The sequence below is a fragment of the Lutjanus erythropterus genome, chromosome 21, assembly GCF_056507025.1.
Source record: "Lutjanus erythropterus isolate fLutEry1 chromosome 21, fLutEry1.hap2, whole genome shotgun sequence".
Lineage (NCBI taxonomy): Eukaryota > Metazoa > Chordata > Actinopteri > Lutjaniformes > Lutjanidae > Lutjanus > Lutjanus erythropterus.
The window spans coordinates 25576302-25598206 of record NC_139337.1 but is presented as its reverse complement, the minus strand read 5'-3'; the positions used below and the strand labels follow the sequence as shown (position 1 = coordinate 25598206).

At 39.9% G+C, this 21905-nt stretch overlaps 1 protein-coding gene across 3 annotated transcripts in view; it reads right to left on the bottom strand.

Moving 5' to 3' along the window:
- Positions 1-21905, bottom strand: part of LOC146307737 (RNA-binding Raly-like protein) — a 138994-nt gene that overhangs the window by 14832 nt on the left and 102257 nt on the right. For all 3 annotated transcript variants that reach the window (XM_084747654.1, XM_084747653.1, XM_084747655.1), the window contains exons 3-5: positions 9261-9336; positions 8110-8157; positions 5861-6042 (exon numbers count right to left, since the gene is read on the bottom strand). In XM_084747654.1, coding sequence (XP_084603780.1) covers positions 5861-6042; positions 8110-8157; positions 9261-9336 — 306 coding nt within the window. The remainder of the gene's footprint in view (positions 1-5860; positions 6043-8109; positions 8158-9260; positions 9337-21905) is intronic.

The window sequence follows — 21905 nt, the reverse complement described above, 5'->3', positions numbered from 1 at the left end:
GGAAAATCAGAGGCATGAGACACACACAGAATCAAAACGTTACTTGTCTCGCATCATGTCTGCGCATGGCTCTTTAAGTTAGTTTATTTGCTGTATATTTACACCCAAACCACATCACAATGCAGACCCCCTCATATATCTGTGCACCATTATGCATGTATGAGCGTAAAAACATGCATAAAACATTTAGAGAAGATGTCAGCGTGTGATAAGAAATGCTCAAATATTAGCTTGCTCTGAACTAGATTCCCTAAAAATGCATTTTAATCTTTCACTAGGATCTGTGCTGATAGAAACACACGCAGACCAGGTGAGCTCCAATGCATTCCCATAGACTGTGTAAAAGAAGTGCATGTAGCTTCCTGTTCTGAAAAGTGAAACCAGTGAAGATGTCCCTCAAAGCCTCTGGATTTTTGTCTAGAAATAGTAAAAATGCATATGATATCACAGCTGAGTGCCTGATGGGGCATCAACATAAATCAGAGCCAAAATAAAAGTTCATAACTACTAACCTAGTTCAAAAAAAGAGCAGATGTTGCTTTTTAGACCATTTCTCAAGACTGTATAGATCACAGTTTGATTGACGTCTCCCTCAGGAGTACAAACACTGAATGTACTGCAGCAACAAAATCTATTTTAGCGACCTACTTAAAGGACCACCTTAAAAAATCAATATCAGTTTAGGACTATGCTATACTTAGAATATTTTCACTGCTTTACCTGGCCTGATGGGGACTAGAGCCACCATCTATGTTCTCTTCAAAGCCACCAACACTCTTTCACCAGCTACCACTGCCTTGATCTGTTAGTTTGTTTGTGTTATTGTGTGACATCAGTGTTTTAACATTTTAGTTTGGATCTGAAGTAACACTACTTGCCACGAATGAAGGCAGGAGTAGACCAGGTGCAAAGTAAAAGTAATGCCTTTGTCAAAGGAGTCTGGAGTGTTTTCACCTACGTCACGGTTTGGTCAGTAACTCAGATGTGCAGCCATGTTGGAGATACTGGGATGTAAAACAACAGAATGGATTACATTTTGAAAATTTAACTCAACATTTAAGACTTAAAGGATTAAGAGTTTAATAGTCCACTAATACAACTTTTTGGATCAAAATGCTCATCTGTCATAAACATTCAGTACGAGAAATTAAAATTTAAGCTTCTCAAATGCAAAGATTTTCTGTTTTCTTTTGTCTTCCTTGAAAGTAAACTGAAAATCTTCGGGGTTATGCGTCATCATGGGCTTCGGGAAGCAGTGATCAACATTTTTCACCCTTTTCTGACATTTTAAGGATCAAACAGCTAATAGATTAATCAAGATCAGCAGATTAATCGCTAATGAAGATAATCATTAGTTGCAGGTCCATGGTAGCCACCACAGGGTGATGTCACGGTGGCTATGTCCACTTCTCTTATAAAAGTCTGTATGCAAACTGTAGAGTATTTGTCAGTGCATATAAGAAAGAGAGAAAAGGGGTTTACAGAATAATGTCACACTGGAGGCAAAACATATGTAACGTGTGTGAAAATCACAAGAACGTGTCTCATGTTGTTTCGCAAAGCAGCCATCAACCCTGAAGCTCCACAGAAGCAGAAAATTAACCTTTCTGGGGGGCAAAAAGGAGAGAAAACAGGGGATATAAAATGATATCTCGACTGTGGAACACACTGAAGTGTCTCTATCTCCTTCTCAGTATCACCTGCCTCCACGTGTACATGAATGCACACACATATACACTCACTTCCCTAATCTGAGCTCGCTCTGGGCAGCTTTGATGATAAGGAAGTGTGGAACAGTTTCTAATTTATCGCCGCCTCCAGGCCTTTTTCTCCCCTTTTGTGCTATCAGTCACATAAGCCGCTGAGAGAAAACATACACATCCTAATCCAACATCGATTTCATCAACACAGCATCTTTAAATAGCTCTGGTTAAAGGAAAAGGGAGGAAAAAAAATAAGCTATTGTTATTTAATAAGCATTTGGAAAGATTTACGGAATGAGTAATGCGTCTAATTTTAGGACCTCATGATGAACCGCAAAAATGTTCTTGTAGGGATAGTGAGGATCTCTTGAATCACTGGTCTATGAAGATTAAACTGATGAAGAGTTTTGGGGCTGGCGAGGCTGATATAATTCTAAATAGCTAACGAGAAGTTACCACACTGGACGTGAACATTAAAACATAATGCAAGGAAAACCTATTACTTTTTCTTGCCCTGACGGACACATACTAAACAAAATGCAAATGACGCCAGTCCATGATTTATCCGTGTTTCACATCAATATCTGAACACTCGTAAACAACCTCTTAACAAGCATCAGCCTGAATATGAGTGAGCAGAGGAGTTTGTTACATGATTTGAGATGGCACCCTAATGAAAATTCACTCTAACTTTACATAATTTGAAAGCAGGACACCTTGTTATTCTATCAGCGTAAACCATTTCTGAGATCCTAATATCACTGCGACAAAAATGTGCTTCTTTTGTAGGGGGAGCGCATGCAAAACAGAACAAAAGGTGGGAAGAAACCTTACATTTTTGTGCATTTGTAAATAGGGCTACATACAGTACTGATTTCTTTACTTTGATTAATCACTTAATCCATAAAATGTCATCAAATTGTGGGAGATGTCTGTAATTTATTCATAATGCGCATGGTGATATTTTCAACCAATTGGTAAAAATCCCCAAACGTATTCAATTTAGTATCAAGAGAAGACTTTCTTTTGACCAGGTAATGATTGTTCATTATCACTCGAGACCAATTCTCACTGAACTCCAAAAAAGTTACCTTTCAGAAGGGAGCATAATCAGAACTTAATTTAAAACCGTTCAAGAACAAAACAACTTGAGCTTGAGCATGTCATTTTTGGAAACAAAAAAAATAAAATAAAAGAAATTAGAGCTGCAGTGAACCAAACAAATTCTTGGTTGACGGAAATTTTACTTACTCTTTAACCAACTGATTCGTCAGTGGGGGGAAAAAAAAATTTGCCTGTTATTTCTAGATTAATTAAATCAGTCACAGGGAGCTGATTGCACTCCTGGTAGTCTAAATGGGTGCTAATTAAAGATATGCAATGTTGCCAAGCAAATTTATTCCTGCAGTTTAACCATTTGTTTTTTGCATGTTGCTACAGTGTTACCTTCAGGGCAGGTCTCAGTTTCCATATAGCTGCAACACACGTGTGAGAATAAGAGTGGAACCAGCATCTGTCTAACAACAAAGCTAATGCTAGCTGAGCTCACGTAGCTCACGTAGTAGTTTGTCTTGACAATCCATCTTCTAACACTTATCCAAAGTCGGGTCGTGGAGGCAGCGGTTCCATCAGGGGACCCCAGACTTCCCTGTCCGCATTAACCAGCTCTGACTCGGGGATCCTGAGGCGTTCCAAGGGCATCGTGGGGATATAATCCCTCCGCCTGGTCCTCTATCTGCCCCGTGGCCTCCTCCCAGCTGCACGTGTCTGAAACACCTCCCTAGGGAGGCGCCCAGGTGGCATCCTTACGAGATGACGCTAAATTAAACAGGAGGATCTGCAAAATAAACACTAGTGAAATCCACACGTGGCCATCAAAAAAAGATTTTTATCCACTCAGCTCTTCTGTTCTCTGAGGACGGGGGACATCCTGTACTTTTGTGCTGGTGTCGACTAGTTTGGGGTAAATGTTCAGTAAGCAGCCTGTCACTCAAACATAAAATACATATCTGCATATGTCTCTCCTTACCCCGAAAACAATGGATTAAGACTTGCTTTCCTCCTTAAGAAAGTGACATCAGCGACTGTCCAACCAATTAGAATCTGGTCTGACAAAAGCATACTGACCAGCCAACCAGAGGGATGTACTACTGAGCAAGGTCAATGCGGTTTGTTGAGCCTGAAGTCAGAGTTTTCAGTGTCACAAAGGCAGCTGTCTTTTAACCTAGTTAGATCACCACGGTAACTGATCGGGAACAGGTCATGTTCAGAGTTTCAGAATAAATCTGCTGTAAAAAGTGCAGCTCTTTAGCTAATTCTTTACCTGGCGATGCTCTTTATCAGCAACAGATTGTTATGTATGTAAAGTTGTTGAGCTGTATGTTAGTAATGTCACAGAACAAACCATATTACGGCAGCACAAACTGTGTGCATTGCGTTGCCATGGGAACCTTAGTTTGATGTTTTTTTTTTCCCAGTTTGCTTTACATAACAGATCATCCATACACTAAAATAATACTGAAACAGCAACAGACACTTTTTGTTTTTAAGCTTGATCCTGATTTGCTGCTAAGTCTGTTTTGCACTGCTGATATTGAGGATCAGAACACTGATTAAAAATTGATTAGTTTATCCTATTTATAGCAGCTCTATTAGACATTTTCTTCCAGTCTTCCTCCCTTGCCTTATTTGCAGCAACAATGTTGATTTTTGCCATTATGTATTTTTTCAGTCTCCACAGCTCTCCATTATAATGACTTGTTCATCTTGACAAGCTGGCGACTTGCAATCGCTTCGCTTTGTGCGGAAAAAGAGTTAAATGACGGACCAAACGCCCCCCTTTTATGCGGACACAAAGAATCTAAAGAAGACAGTCTGGGTTAACAAAGAAAGTCGATAACTACTGTTGTGATACCCTTTATCTCTGACTGGGGTTTTAGGTTTTGTCGAGCCAGCTCATGCAAAGAACGCCTGGCTACGATGAGTTCCTTTGTAGCTCAGCCCAACAGAAAATACACACTGAATATACTATGTAGCTCTCAAGACAGAGGTTGTATACAGTATTTAATGTGATTGTGTTTCATTCTCAATGCAGGCTTTTTTAAAAACAGGGCACAACTTCATGAGTCATTCATCGTCTTTCCTTAAAAGACAAAATATGCCAAAAGCCAAGCCAACTTTGTGCGTCAAAGAGGGTTTAATGTGGAAAACACAAATCTATCCATCCTCATGATCTGCGCATCTGATGGCCGTTTGTTTTTTCCCCCCCTCGAGTGAATTATTGCTCATGTGGCCCAAGTGGTTCAAACTGCCCACGCTAACCCACCCCGTTGTTTGGACAAGCTAACCTTATTTTGCTGTCCAATCTATCTAGGCCAAAGTCAATACAAACAGTGATTTTTCACAGTACTGGCAGGGGCAAATTAGTCTCCCAAACATACAGCAGCACTGCTTAGACAGGGGAGAGAATTCATTGACTCTGTCCAAAAAGAGGATGGGAGATGGGGCTTTTTTTTTTTTCTCTCCTCCATAATACCAACTGCAACTGGGTCCTCTTGACAGACCTTACCAAGCTGCTCGCACTGATAACACTGGCCTAGACAGGCAACAATGAAACAAACACTGTAGCCAATTACACAGGCTACGGATAGAGACTTACGTTTAGGAAAACACAGCTGACCACAGCTCCACAGAGATGGCCCCAATCTCACATTAATTACATTTAGCACGTTATAATGCATCACCAGTTAATCAGAGGACCAAATGAGATCCAGATGGATCCTGGATGACAGCAATAGCACTGTTTGCTGAATGTGTGCCGCTCGCTAAAGCTCGGATTATATTTGTGTTTGCGATTTAGTGTTTTGCTCTACATTGCAGTGTGGCATGTTCTGAGCGGCTGGAGTGAATTAAATAGCTTTTTATAGTGGTGCGGCGTAAGTAGCAGAGCTGAATCATGCCACTGCTCTTTCTCTCAGAGACGTGGTTTTTGAGATTTGCATTAAGCCTTGCTTTTTTTTTTTAAAAGGACAGAATGCCATTAGCGTAATTAGGCAGTGCTCTTTTGAAAAAATTAAAAATTAAATAATTCAAAATCCGACTAGCCGAGATGAGCCAAAAAAAAAAAAAAAAAAAAAAAAGCACCTTATTGTACGTACGTTTGAGCCCGGAGGAGGAGGATGATGTGGGAGGTCTGGAGGACGAAGAGGAGGAGGAGGAGGATGTTTTGATGGGAAAGGAGGTCTTCCCACGACGGGAGGAGGGAGCGAGCACCCTGGAGCGTTTGAGGGGGATCACGGCTCTGGGTGGGGGGGCCACTCTGCCGTGGTAGTCAAAAAGCCTTGAGAAGGAAAAAACAATGATATTACACTTCTTACACTTTGACAACATTTTATATCAAGGTGCCTGTAATAAGTGCTAGTTAATAGGTAATTAAGTCCTCATAAGAATCTTATTAACTTTAATATGGGTTCATCAGACCATTTATATTAATAATGGCATACCTAACATGTTCATTGTTAGATTATAAGACATTTATATGAACTTCAATGCCAATTAAAATTAATTATTCCTTGATTATGCACTTATTAACCCACAGTCAAACATATTTATTTATCTATGAAGTGCATATTTAGGCTACTGCCAGAAGATTCCAAAACCCGCTGGAGATTTTAAAAAGTCAGCCAGAGACGGTGTTTTTAACCAAGTGAGCTAGCAAGTTAATATTAGCTGAATGAGCTAGCTAACTACAGCTGATAAAAACTGCTGACAAAAGTTGCAGTGGTAGTCAAAAACCTCTGAGAAGATAATAAACAGTGATATTCACTTGACGTCTTACACTCTGGTAACATTGTTCATATATTAAAGTGCCATTTGAAATGCTTACTAATATTAATATGTGCAAAGTGTTTATAATATCAGAAAAACATGTTTATTGTTAGGTTATAAAACACTTATATGCATTAACAATGCATATTAAGGTTATGCATTTATTAACAGTTACCTAATGCGTTTTGGGAGTACCAGATCTAAAATGTGAACACTGCTGCTTAAGTAGGGATGTAACAATATTTTATACTTTTAGTATTGTTACATCACTATTATTAAGGTTAATTAATCCTTTATTATGCACCTATTAACAGTAAAGCATGATTTTTTTTTATTAGTATTACTATTCCTTTCAGGCTTTTTGCCTTTATTAGACAGTGATACCTGTGGAGAGAGAGGAGAGGGAGGAGAGTAAGAAGGGATGTTCTGGGCTGGAATCGAACCCACGACACTTCTGTAATGACTCTGAACGTGGAGTCTGCAAACCCCATGAAATCCTGTGCCCAACTTAACTCAACTTATCTCAACTCTACTCAACTTTACTTATAAAATGCCTTTCAAACAAACACGTAGGCTAAAGAAGGACAGGTCGATATGACCTAAAATTTATATCATAGTATAATTTGAAGCACAAACAGAAGCTGTATATAGCATAACTGCCTTTTATAAGAGGCCCTATAGCATTGTGAAAGTGTCTATCTAGTGGAGCTAAATGTTTCTGGTTATTTCACCATTATTTCTTTCTACAGCCTAATATCTTGTATTTCTAGATATATTTTCTGTGGATTTCTCTCAGGTTCTCGCTCTCAAACAGCACACATAAAGCAAAACACAGAGTATATTCTTCTTTCTGTGCAATGATCGAGGCCATTACGTGCATGCAAACACTGTAATCCCTTCACATATCTTATTCGAGTGAAGAGGATGAAAAGGAGAGGGTGCTAAATGTCAAATGAAGGTGTCAGCTCTGACTGTTTCCCGTGACAGTGCACGTCTGTCACGGCTCTCAACAGGTTTGACATTTAGAAAATGTCTCCACAGATAAGCACTCTGATCACCGGCTGATAAATGAGAGACAGAAAACAAGTGCTCCCTTCATCAGCATGTTGGAGTTGCATGCTTGATCCGTTCAGCCATTCTGACAAGTTGACTGTTTGAAGGTGCCTCGCTCTGTGGGAAGGAATTACATCTGACAAGGGAACTTTTAATGAGGAGTCGTGAATCTAGAGGGAAGTCCTGCTGACGCTCGCCAAACCCCTCCCCTGAACTCGGATTGTCCAATCATAGCTTAGCAACCATAACTAGGCCATCAGACCTGTGAAGTTTTGGATTTCTCCATGTTACTACGAACAATAGCCCCAAAAGTGATAAAAAAAAAAAACATACATGTTACTGCAACTTTGCTTTAGAAAATGTAAAAACAAGAAACCCAACCAGGTGGCAGCCATAAAGAGTAACTGGCATGTGTAGGTCATATAAACACTCAAGTATTAAACTGAGACTGTTTCATTATCAGTTAAAATCCACTTGTAAAAGCTTTAAATCCCAAATCTGATCTCATAATGTAAAGGATACATACCTGCTGTAGAAATCATCCCTGTAGTACTCGTAATCAAATTCATAACCACTGTGAGAGACAAACGGAGAGACGGAAGGGGGAGGAGGGCACAGAGAGACGGGGAGGAAGAGATAAAGAAGAGGACGGGTCGTATTTAGAGGAGCCATTTTGGATCTGTCAAAAGTAAGCAGATCAAACTCAAACTGTTTTGATTCAAATGGACACGCTCTAGTTTGTGCCTAAAGCTCAGTGCAGGTTAAGCAGCGAGCCTAAGCCACGCTGGCATGTGAAAACCACAGATGAACAAAGGGGAAAAAAAACCCCAGAGGGGAAATACAGTTGCAGAATGACAGAAAAATCTTTTCTTAGACCCTGGAGAGAAAAATCAATGCTAAGTACACACTCAGGATGGCGACTAATTTAGAATTCAGAAAGAGAAATAAAAAGAAGAGGAGCAAAGAAAGGTGTTGTTTTGAAATGCTGCTTTTCTCAAAGGAATTTTAATTAGGATTAATGTATTACTATTTCAATTTAGAGATGTGTAGTGTTGGTTTTCCTGTTCCATAATTATCATATTACATCCTGGCTGCTTTCAGCTGCAGCTATAAAATGCAAATGAAGGTTTATAATAACGCAATGCACAAACTAATAAATTAGCAAAATAAGATGTGCAATATAACAAACCAACAATTCAGAAAGGACTAATTTAGTGGGAATATAAGCTTTGCTAATGGTTAAAAAAAACTACACGCAAAAAAGTGTCCCAGTGAAAAGAAAAAAAAAAAACATGTCTGCCCCTCTGTCACATTAGTCTGCAGTAAACAAGCACGGCTTTGATCTGTTTGTGACCAGGAGATGTGTGCGGGGCAGAAAATCAGGGTCATGCCTAATGAAGCTTATACAACAGCATCTCCTTTGAGCTTTAGAGGCCCATGCCGAACAAACTCCAGTCAAGGCTGGGGAATGTGGAGAGCATTAAAAACTCAATTAGGAATTCAAGGTTCAAAAGCAAAAAAAAAAAAAAAATGAACATAATAGGAATGCTGTGTAAATAGTACTCCAAATTTGCATCAGCGGGAGCAGCAGGATGGGAGAGACAGTTAATATTAACGCAGAAGAAGAGCTGCACCTTAGCATGTGGAGGAGCGCGCTGTGAGGAGGGCAGATCTTACCTATAAACAGCTGAGAGCGGCCGTTTGGAGCCCGCTTTAGGCCTGTATGGCTTGGGCTCGCCTGCCATGTTTATGTCTGCAAAAACACAAGCACACAGACAAAATTGGCTCGTCAGTCAACAGCAAACACCTTTACATAAATCATGCATAAATAAAGATTTACTGCTAACACTTTAAACATTCATGAGCAGCAATTAATGCAACGCTGGTTTATCATGAAACAGTATATTGCAGCCCAGACACCTTTAAGTGTTTACTAATGTATTCCCGAAAACTCCTGTGAAGCATCATTAAAGTCTTTATTATACATGTATTTATTATAATATTATGGAAGCAAAGAAATCATTTGACTTTCATATTAACTTTCATCCAGACTGAACAACTTGATTTGATTGACTTGTCTTGTATTTATGAAAATGAATTTGAGCAACTTCACCATAAGTTTTTGAATATTGAATATAGTTAAGATTAATGGAAAATGTCTATTCAACCCTTTTAGATCACATCCTTGTTCATATTATGCACCTAATTAGCAATATAAGCCCCCGAAAAAGAGAAATCCATCTTTTTGTGTTCTTAATCAAAATCCAATCATGTTTTCTTCCTGTAAAACAAAACATAACGATTGCTTATGTAGTTTTGAACCAACCAGTTTCAACCAATAACATCATGATATCTACCCGTCAATCAATCTTCACTTTTTAGCTGCATAGAGCAAAGATTCTTTAGTTGCCTGCTAGCAGCAACGTGGTACATCAGATTACAACGTGCCTGAAAATCAAATTCCTCCAGCTGAATTTGTGAACCCCCCCGAAAAAAGCAAAACAACAACAACAACAACAAAAAAACAAGGTTGGGCAATTTGAAAACCTAGTTTTACTCCAATACTACTGGACGCAAAAAAGGGAATTCATAACTCAAAAAGTAAAAATATTGCTGATATAAATTGTGATGTGGTTAAATTTCCTATTAGATATTCAGAGGTTAATGAGATTCAAATCCTTATGCCGTTGCTTTGCTTCCATTCCATATAACATCATACAGTTTTAATCATGATTGCTCTTCATATTTGAAATAAAATTAATATTACATTTATAAATGTTTAAATATTTAAGCTGGGGTTGGCAGTTCAGTTCTGCCATCATCTGGCAAAAGTTCCATAATAACCTTTATGCATATTCGAGTGGTCTGAGAGAAAACTGGACTCCTGCTTCTCCTCCTGCTTTCTGTTTTCAGGCTTTGGGAAATCTTTGGTCAGTCACAGGTGGGTAAGATAGTTGATCATTCACGACCTGTGAATGAGACAACAATCTCCTATCTATTATCCCAGAATCGCTTGCTGAACCTTTAATATATTAGTACTATACGCTCTCTATGACAACCCACGACAGGACTCAAGTTAGTTGACCCTGAGCTAGAATTCTTTTATTTTGTCTGAACACAACACTTCTAAACAGTGAGTGCTTTATAACAGTATCAGGATTAAAGGTTAATGTGAGAAATCAATAGCCATTAAATACAATTCAGGACTGTGAGATTACACTTTGAGTATGTGTATGCATATGACAAATAATCATATGAAGTTCTTATTTGCTGACAAGTTTGCGCCAGCTGCACATTACACACAATATTTCTGCTGCTGTTTCACACAAAAATGCTTACTGACCGCACTGCCACTTTAGAGTCACAACTCCACACAGATACACAAAGGAGCGATGCTGAGTCTCACATCCAGAGACATCGAAGACTATGACTCATGCACACATGATATGCACACTGCCCTACTTACTTTTCCATGCCTGTTCATCCTTTTTACTTTATATTTATATTTGATACCTTTATATTTCATGGTTATATTTTATATTAAATTCCACCTATGTAGTTTGGTGCTGCACATGGAGTTGTGTTTTTACATGCTAATACAATGCTAATAATTCATAGAAAAAGTTGTAAGTGTTAACATAAACATGAATTAACTCTTGTCCTGACAGCCTGATAAAATGTCTTGATTTCAGCAAAATAATAGTGTTATAAACTATTTATATACTGTTAATTAATATTAAACAGGGGTTAGGATTACTCTTTACATTAATTCATTAATATTCTCTTTGAACATCCATCTATCTATCTATCTATCTATCTATCTATCTATCTATCTATCTATCTAGAGGGGAGCATGAAAGTACTACCTCATAATAAAGGCAGGAAACCATCAATTCAAGCTCTCTGGAAGCTTTGCGTTATTTCCACAGTGAAACTGAACTTTTCATTTAAATAAGAACCAGACAAAGCTGCAGTGCTGTAGGATACATTCACTAATTCCGAGGTGCATTGTGAGAGCCAATTTTCCAAGGCAAGACCGGAGACCTTGCTACGGTGCACTGGAAAGATTGCAAAATGAAATTCTTGTTGTGAGTCAGGAGAGAATCCTTGAAAACATAGAAAACAATGAAAAAGAATAAGCATATAAATAAAAACTCCACCAAAAGCGGGATGTTAGGGGAGCTTTGATTTATAGCCGGCTGTTCGTCCTTTGTGGAAAAAAGAAAAAAAAAAAGTTACCATCAGGTGTACAGTTTTGTGACCAAGCCAGTCAGTGATGCAGAATTTTTCAAATCGCTATCTGTGTGTTGCCAAGGGTGTTTTAAGGTCCTCATATTTTGTGCAGTCTGAGTGGCTTCTGGGAGAGGAGCCAATGGGTCAAAATGAGCACCCCGTCCAAAGTAGAATGCTCAAAAGGCGATGAAAACAGTCCAGAAACTTTATGGATGTAGATATGAGGCTACATCCATCAAGTTAAAGGGACAGTTCTGACTTTTTGAAGTGGGGTTGTAAGAGGTGCTTACCCATAGTCAGTTCATTAGCTACAGTCGATGCCTGTCGGCACGCCGTCGGTTTGGAGAAACAGAGAGCGGCGCCAACATGAAAGCTAAGCAGTGCACTGCTGAGGACAGGATTAGCAGCAAAATGAATTTTAAAGAAGGCCAACCTAAAAAACAATATTAGTTCAAGTGTATATTAAAAATATTCCATCGCTTTACCTCGCTGTCAGACAGCCAGTTACATCTCTACTTCCAAACCTACCAGACTCCATTGGCAAAATCAGTCATTTTACCTTGCAGAACATGGGAGTTGCCGCTCCACCGCTGCCTGTATCACCATGTGACTTCTGTATTTTAAATGGATATTTGGAATCACCACAGTCAGTAACACAAAGCTGGTTGTAACTTTAGTGAAACCAAGTTGCACGGCATAAAAACCTCTGCAACACGAGTGAAGCTCGTCTAAAACTCAGTAGCAACCGTTTCCCACTCCCTAAACATTTCTGCTGATTTTAACTGACTGTTTTCAACTTGACAACCGCATATCACCAAAATGAAGAAAATAATTAAACAGAAGATGGTCTTTTGGATGTCTTCAGAAGCAAAATATCATCATAGACTGTGCAGATTGGATAACACTGTCAACAAAGACATGAGTGAGGCATTGCAGTTAGCAGGTGACTAACGGTACTGCTAGCTCAGATTATAGTTATTCAGAGCTATTATCTAAAATACAGTCATATATCAAGCTACAATCAAGCTGATGTCATAAGGTGACAATAAAGAGGTATTTATTTATTCATTTTCCTCGAATCAAAGGGTTGCACTCACAGGAGGCTCACTGGATCAAGCTCTTTGAACAGATCTCTTTTTTGAGGACCCAGGTCGTGTAGCATTAATGCTCTCTTCCTATTCTCCAAGACAGCCGTTATGAAACAAAGGTGTGAGCTGTACAAACGTCGGTCTCAAAAAGGATGAACAAACAACACAGAATATGAATTATGGCCAAAAATAAATAAAAAAAACGTAACCCTATCTGCATATTCTGACCACAGACTCACACCATCTGCTGTTTTTATTTTGTCTGGTATCACATAACCTTTGCGAGGATCTGCATGCTCATAAGCAGCGAGGCACTCAGACAGACCATTTTCTAACTGGCAGGATAAAAGTTTAAGACTGAGAACAATATACCAATCAACAAGGTGCCCTTGAGAGTCTAAAGCCTTGTCTGTACTGTGAACTCACTCTGGATAAGTGCCTCGTAGGTATATAGATCACTTAAAAGGCACTTTCTGACAAATTGTTGTTTTTTTTGTTTTTTTCATGCGGCCATGTTCTCAGTATCATTTGTCCCCTCCAGCAATTCACATTTGCTTAAATTATTTATGCGTCTGCCCTGCCCCCCACCCCCCCCCCGCTACTTCGCCTTCCTCCCCTTCCCCTCCAAACTCCAAACAAGTGGAAGCGCCCCAGTCCCCGGGAGTGGAATTGCACTGGGGTGAAAATAAGCTGCTGGCAAACTCTTGCCTCCTTCTCCCAATGGCTGCTCTCACGAGAAATAGGATTAAACCCTGGCCTGTTTGTATACTACCTACTTAGACATGCTAAAACACAGACTTTTTATGCGGAGCTGCATGACCAAATGAGTGTGAACTGTATGAGTGCGTTTGCAGACTTGATAGAGCATGCTGGGACTGACCATGAGGCTGATTTAGGAGATAATTATAATTTTGCTCATTAATCTGACAGTTTACTTGCAGTCTTATGAAGACCAAACCTTTAATTAGTTCACAGAAATCCCACCAAATGATAATTGGCACCCGAAAACCTCAAGCAATCTAAAATAACCCGTCGTCTTTTTGACTGCGGTGTTACTGTATGGTTCACATATTCTGTGCAGCCAAATCCCTGCTGTTCTGTCCTGCCATTCAAGCTAAACCTGGCAAGTGTTGCGTCTGCGAGGAGAGCTTCAGCCCACTTTGATTGAGACTGTCAGGATAAGTCTGGTTCAAGAGTTGAGTCCACTGGAGCGATCAATACCACACTTTCTGAACGGGAAAAGTTAGACTTAGAGCAAAAACCACTGACAGAAAATGAATCTGAAGCTATTTTGATCAATCGTTGTTTTAATCATCAGCTATTAAAAGCTTTATAAATGAGAGTTTTTTTCCCCTTTTTTCTTCACTTTTCTCTGTTTCTGTGAATTGGATATTCTTGTGTTTTGGGCTGTGGGACAAAAAAAAAGACATTTGAAGAGTCACCACAGGCTTTGGCAAATAGGGACGGAAAATTTTTAACAATTTTCTGTCATTTTAGGGGTTTCAAAGTCTGAGATTATTGGCCTCCCCTCTGATAGAGCTTGGCTAGTTTCGCTCAGATGTCCAGATCATTATTATGTTATTTGATCCCACAGACACTCAAGAATTGAGCAAAAACAGACTAACTTTGTTATGTTTTGGCTTTAATGCCAGTACATCACCTAGGACATAAATACATTCATAGGCAGTGTAAAATTAAAGATTGGGAATGGATTAACGTGCAGCGGACGCAGAGACAACAAACAAATGCATTCGGCATCTTTCAAACATGCAGTCAGATCACCTGGATGCACCACTGCAGGTGACCACAACATTAGACGAATCGACAGTTGCAAACCTAACCATTTTAATAACAAACCGTCAGATTTTTACAAATGCTTTACACATCAGTACATCAGAGTGTTTTTTTGGTCTAATCTGTGCACTTGGTAACATTTACAAACAGGACCGAGCCACGCTGCAACAACGAATCTGGACTGCAGGACAAAATCAGAAACATTGACAGAGGAACAGCCACCAGCCTGAGCACCAAACTCATCACCCAAAAACTCAAAAAAGAATTGACAAGACATTACCCATCCCCTCACTCCAAATTCTGTCGCAGAAGCAACCTGACCCAAGGAAAAAGACGACTACAACTAAAACTCAAAATACCACAACACTTTTCTTCCTAAGCCATCAGCCTGTATAACATAAAGGTTTAAACAGCTGGTCCCTTGCACTTTTGCACTTCTGCTTAGGTCAGCCTATATTCATCTTATTTTATTAAGGAAAGCAGAAGCACTTAAGTGGACAAATGCACATCAAATTGTTTTTTAATATCACAAAAACAAAATATTGTGTGTTGAACTTTTTATTGTGGTATTAACGTACCTTGAGTTTTTGTATTGCTACTTCCCTCCTACAGATTATTTTCAATACTAATTAATCACTTAACTATTTTTTTCAGTTGTCAATTAGTGTTTAGTCTATATCATGTCAGAAAAAAGTGAAAAATACCCAACATGGCTCCATAAACAACAATGTGACATCTTCAAATTGCTCTGACCAACAGCCCAAAATCCAAAAATATTCTATTCTCAGTTACATAAAGAATTTACTTAAATGATTAGATTAATCAATACAAATGTTGGCATTCATTGTTTCAACACTAATCTGAAAAATAACATATTTTTCTCAGACAAAACTACACTGACATACTGAGTAATTCTATTTTTTTGGTATGTAAAAGGCTACCAGCAGCTTTGGTATGAAAACACTTTTTATACCCCCCAGCAACTGTAGAACACCAGTTTCAGTGGTGTGTAGCACATGCTTTCCTCACTTCAGTTTGTATAAAAACGGCCTGAGAGGAACTAATTGCAACACACGCTGCTAAGGATCATCTCAGATGCAGCTTTTAGCAGAACACTTTCTATCTGTGCAGCATTAAGGAGAAAGTTTGGCATAAATGAGATGTACCCTCGGTCACAAACCAAAACTTTGCACTTTATTTAGTGTTTGTCAGATATTCTCCTCCTTTCTGTTGGTTTGTACCATCGTTTGTATCACTGTGTTCAGTCTGCAGCTCAGTGAGATGGGGATGAAGGCGGAGCTGTCCGTGGTGCTGGACGAGCCTTTTTTTTTTTTTTTTCCATGTCTGTTGCATTACTCCATCAGCGCAGCGAGTAAAACAAAAGGGCCCGACCTCGCAGCTGTGCGAGCACACACATGATGCAATTTGAATTTCGCAGTTCTGAAATTATTTATAGATACGTTTGAGCTTGACTCCTATTTTCTTTCTGTCAAGGTGGGACGGTCTGTCTGTCTATAGATATAGAAGCAAACACAACCCAGCCATGTATAAATATTTAAGCTAAGACTGCTGTTGGCTGAGGAATTGGGCTGGGGAAAAGGATCTAGAGGTAAATTGCGGTGGAAAGACGGAGGCACACAGCATAAGTAATCACTGAGGACAGACCTGTGTTCCTCTGTCAAGAAAACAAGGATCCGTGACTCCCCGAAGGAACCTGCCCATGTGTTTTATTGGTCTCATTTGTTACCTCACATCTCTGTCTCCCTCAGTCTACTCTTGCTCATGCTTCCTGTTCTGCCCTCGGCCTCACCCTATCCCTCAACATCTCTTTCTCCATCTCCATTCCCCTCGCCTCCGCTCCCTCCCTCCCTCCATCGCCTTTCTTCCCCTCGCTCATGCACTCACACAAACCCACCTCGCCATCCGTCACTCTCCCTCACATCCCATATTTCTTCCTGTGTCTCTGCGCGCAGCGAGGAAGCTCATTATGAGACGTTTCAGTGCCGAGCATCACCTGTGGGGCCCTTTCTCTATTCGACACCTGTGCCGCCAACGAAAGCTTTGCAAGTCTTATTTCTCCCCTCCTTTCATTAGCGAGGGATGAATAACGGCAGAGCGACAGAAGTCGAGGCTTTGAGAAAAAAAAAAAGTCAAGCCTATAAACCGAGCCATATGGCAACGTATTGCAGGGGAATCACTGGGATGAGAAAGTACTCCTGTGAAAATCAACAGGACCCATAAACAGAAGGAGACGGTGAGTCTTGTGAGGATGCAGGGAACCGGAGGACACCCTCATATTCCTGGAAGGAATAAGAATGAAGTGCTGGAGCAGGAACAAAACCTGCTGGTCCGGCTGAAGACACAACCAATCAGACTATAATCCTTCTGTCTGTCTCTACCTTCCTACTTTTTCCCCTCTGGAAACCAGCTAATAGCCTGAGGCTTCAGAGGTAAGCTAACGGACAACTGGTAGCAGGGGTCACCACAAGGTCAGAGAGGCGGATAGATCGTGTTGCATGAGACAAAAACCCTCTTTGTATTAGTGTTGGGCAGAATGTTGGAAGAGGTAAAGAAGGGCAGATTCCTGATAATCAGTTTCTTCTGCAAGACGCTGTTTTCGTCAGCCATATTCTGCGTTATTGGAATAATGACCGTTCAATCACTCAGCTTTCAATAGCAAATTTTGCACAGGCTTTTCTTTCAAATGTGGGGATAAAGACTATTGTCTAAACACAAGGCACACCAACACTGCTGCTTAGCAGTGGTGGCAAAGGTGCACACAGTCTTTATTCCAGCAGAAGTACAGAAAAAAATCTCTGGTAACAGTACTGGTCCAAATTCTTTCCTCAAGTAAAAGTGAAAAAGTACAGGCTACAAAATGCACTCAGTGTAGAAAAGTAAAAAGTCCCTCACGACATTTCTACTGTCTGTTTCTGTGCAAAGCTAACTGAACCTCAGCTGTTCCCCATGATCGAAGCTCCTTCTCTTGTCTGTTTTGTTTTGTTATGTCTTTTGCATCATTTCACATTTTATTTGTCTTTACGTCCTTTTCATCTTGTTACGTCTCATTAGATTTTTTTTATCTTTCTTGTCTTGTTACATCTTGCTCATCTTATGTTGTTTTTGTCTTTTTTCTCTTGTTATGTCCTTTTCCTCTTGTTCAGCTTTTTTGTTGTTTTTCCTCTTGTTATGTCTATTTCATCTTATTTAGTTTTTATCTTATTGTTTTTTTAAATTGTCTTTTTTGTTGTTAGGTGTTTTTTCTTGTTACATCTTTAGTGCCGTTTTCATCTTGTTACATCTTTTTCATCTTATGTTGTTTTCCTCTTTTTTGTCTGATACATCTTACTACGTCTTTTATGTCTTTTTCATCTTGTCACGTTTTTTCGTATTTTGTACTTTATGTATTTTTCCACTGTACCGTCTTGTTATTTTTGTTTTTGTCGTGTTTTTTTTTTTTTTTGCCTTGTTACTTTGCCTTGTTGCCATTATTCTTTTAATGTTGCTTTTGTCTTGTTGTGTCCTTTATGTTGTAAGTATTTAAGTATTTGTACTTACTGTTACTTCCCACCTCTGGTACTTAATTACAATTAAAAGTGGAGGTGCAATATTAGTATTGCAGGGAATATTTCATTTAATTATTAACACCTTACAGAGCCATTTCCTGCAATATCAAGCCTTCAATCATGATCAGTTAAGCTGCTCTTTCAATATAAAGCTCAGTTTATATTGCACTAGATTATAATTGTGTTGTCTACTTTCAGCAGTGATTGACAGATAAATGCACACCGCAACCACGTAATGCACACTGCTGTTAGAAACAAGTACAATTAGCTGATAACTGACCTGATCAGCCACTGTCAGTAATCGATACACACATTATTAAAACATTCACCAACAATAACTTACAACAATCAACGTCACATGACCTTATCATACAAAAAATACTATATTAATAGTTTTAATAAAAACTCCCTGTGCTCTCCAGGGAAAGAAGTGGGGATGCAAAAGCACACATTTGCTCCCCCAAGTCTCATGGTTGGTGTGGAGCTGCTCCATTTGCTCCATTACTCAGCCATCTATGCACACCACGTCCATCAGTGCAGTCAGTCACAATCAAGATAAACAAACTGTTTTAATCATTAAATACAGGCTCAATACCATTTACATCTAGAGCAGAAATTTGGTACAAGCTCCTTCAACAAAAACGCACTTAAAGTGACAGATGCCCTCGTTTTGGAATTACACCAACTGTGCCTGAAAACACACCAAAAGCAGTAATTTGCATGTCAACCTCCCGTGCCGCGCTCACGTCAGCTTTTCTTCAGCAGTTACAGAAAACCGAGCAACCCAAACACAGCTGATTTTGTAGGTTTATGCTGCTGCAAATGACCTGTTTGAACTCCTGCTGTGGTGCAGCGCAGACACTATAATTGACAAAGCAACAATTGATGTGAGGCAGTTATCACCTTAAATATGTCTGGGCCATCATACAGAGACTGAAAACAAATGAGCAACGTTTTTCTTCAGGACAGATGGCTCCGAACTAACCGAAAACAAAATTTACTGGCTGTTGCAATGGATATGATATCAAGATGTGATATGTCTGAGAGAATTCCTTGCCATTGAGTCAGTATTTTAGACAATTGGTCATTTTCATATTCAGGAACATTTTGAGATATTGCTATGGTAATGTGAAACAGAGCTGTGTGGTAAATTGGAAGACATTTTGGGCATCCAGGATTACAGATGTTAATTTTCTGCAATGCAGGTGGTGCAGCTGGAAAACTTTTGACAGGCAATAACAAAGATGTTGATTTGCATTATTAGATGAAAAGTTAAAGGATCACAAAAGTCTTCACGGTACATTGTCTAGGAACTATGACTGTCTCCACTATTTCTTGTCCCAATCCATCTGGTGGATGCTGAGATATTCCACAGTATAAGTGAAAACTTTGACCTTCTGGTGGCGCTAGATGAAGAGTCAGGAGATCACCGAAGTCAGTAGGATTCATCCTCTGGGGAACCTGAATGCCAGCGTAAAATTTCACAGCAATCCATTTAATCGTTCTTGAGATATGTCAGTGTGGACCAAAGTTGCTGACAAAAAGACCAACACTGCCATCACTAGAATCACATGGCTTGATTGGCTAAAAATTCTAATACAATCTGTAGTTTAAATGAAGTAGATCTCTTCTCATTCTAAATTCACAAGCACCGGACCGGCTTCTTTTCCACAGCAGTGGCCAAGGCTCATGGTCATTGCAGTATTTAGAGCCCTGCAGGCCTAAACCATGTGGCCATTATGTAAACCTATAATATCATTACATCATCCCGAGACCCGACATGTTTCTTTGTTGAAAAACGTTGATGATTCCATTTAAAGACCATTTTGGAACACAAATTTCACTTAAAGCTTAGTCATGCAGCCATGTCCAAGGGATTAAACCTGTGATATTTAATTTGCAGGGCATTCTTGCTCACCCACAACACCCTGTCGCCATCAAGGTACAAAAACTCTTCTCTTGTCCTGATTACCTAAAAAGCTTTGGTGCTGCCTTTTGAGTCATATCGCAGACGTGCACAGCAGCGACCAGGTGACTGACTGCAATAAACCCCCTTTAGAGGTACCAGTGGGGACCTTGAAAGAATGAAAAATGTGTTCTTTTCTCCTCCAAAAACAGAGAAATATTCCCCACAGACCAGAGCTGATGGCTCTACAACACATTTGTCACTTTCTCCCTTTGCGTACTCTTTTCATTTCGCTCTCCTCTCCTTGCAAACGCCAACTGTCTATTTGATGAGATAAACATTAAAGGCAGCGCCAGAGACAGAGAAAGAAAAAGAGAGCGGGACGCAGAGAGAGCTGCCGATCATCCCCTCACGGAACGAGGAACTCTGGCGCCAATCTCCCCAATGTCTTAATTAATTGAACAAAGTAACTAATCATGCAAATTGTTCCTCTGCGGGAGAGACGTAAGCAAAGAGACAAGAACGTGGTGAAGGAGCTGAATCAAGCAGGTGATGGACGTGCAGAAGCGACAGGTACACTCTTAGAAAGAAGTGTTCTAAAAGGGTTCTTCCTGAAGGGCGAAGGTTCTATACTCAAAACAATTTGCTTGCGAAGAACCTTTTTTTTGAAGAAAGGATTTATCAAGGGTTTTTTGTAAGACTAGGAGAACCCTTTCATCTAAAGAACCCTTTTTGGAAGCAAGAGTTCTTCGAGGATTGTTGAGATCCTTAAAGAAGTCTTTTGTCAAGGGTTCCATAATAACCCCCTGCATAGATTGTAGATGTACCCCTTGGAATGTTAAAGGATTCTCGGTAGAACCCCTTGGGTTGGTTCTAGATAAACTCCTTGGAGTATAAAGGTATTCTCATTAGAACCCCCTAGGTGGGTTCTATATGAAACCCTTGAATTTAAAAAGGGTTCTTGACCCCCACTGGGTAAATTCTGAAAAACTCCTGGAATGTAAAAGTGTTCTTGGTAGAACCCACTGGATGAGATCAAGATAAACCTCCTTGAAATATCAAAGTGTTCTCAGAAGAAGATGGGTTCTATATGAAACCCTTGCAATATCAGAAGGGTTTTTGTTAGAACTCCCTGGGTGGGTTCTTGATCAAACCCTTGGAACACAGAAGGGTGCTCAGTACAACCCCATGGATGGTTATATAAAACCCTTGGAATGTAAAGAGTTCTTGGTAGAACCCTTTGGTTGGTTGTTGATAAAACCTTTGGAATATAAAAGGGTTCTGAGTAGAACCCCTAAGGCTGGTTCTACATAAACCCCTGAAATATAAAAATTACTCTTGGTAGAACCAACTGGCTGGGTATTTGTTAGCACCCTTAGAGGTTGGGAAGGTTCACGGTACAACCCCCAGACAGGGTTCTGTGTAGAACCACTACACCATAGAAGGGTTCTCTGTAGAACCTGTTGTAGGTGGTTCTGGCTACAACCCTGTATGGGTTCTAAGTAGAACTCTCTGATAGGGAGCCAAAAAGTGTAGACAAGCCAAAGAACCCTTGATGGTTCTAGTAAGCACCTTCGTTTCTCACAGCGTAGCGATGTGGGAGCTGCGTCTCTGAACTCCTCCTCTCTGAACTGCGAGGCTGGACCGGTCTGTGGGGGAGGCAGGAGGTCTGAGATGAAGGACTTGCTGCATCTAACACCAGAGGCTGTACATCATGACCCACAGGCGTGGAGCG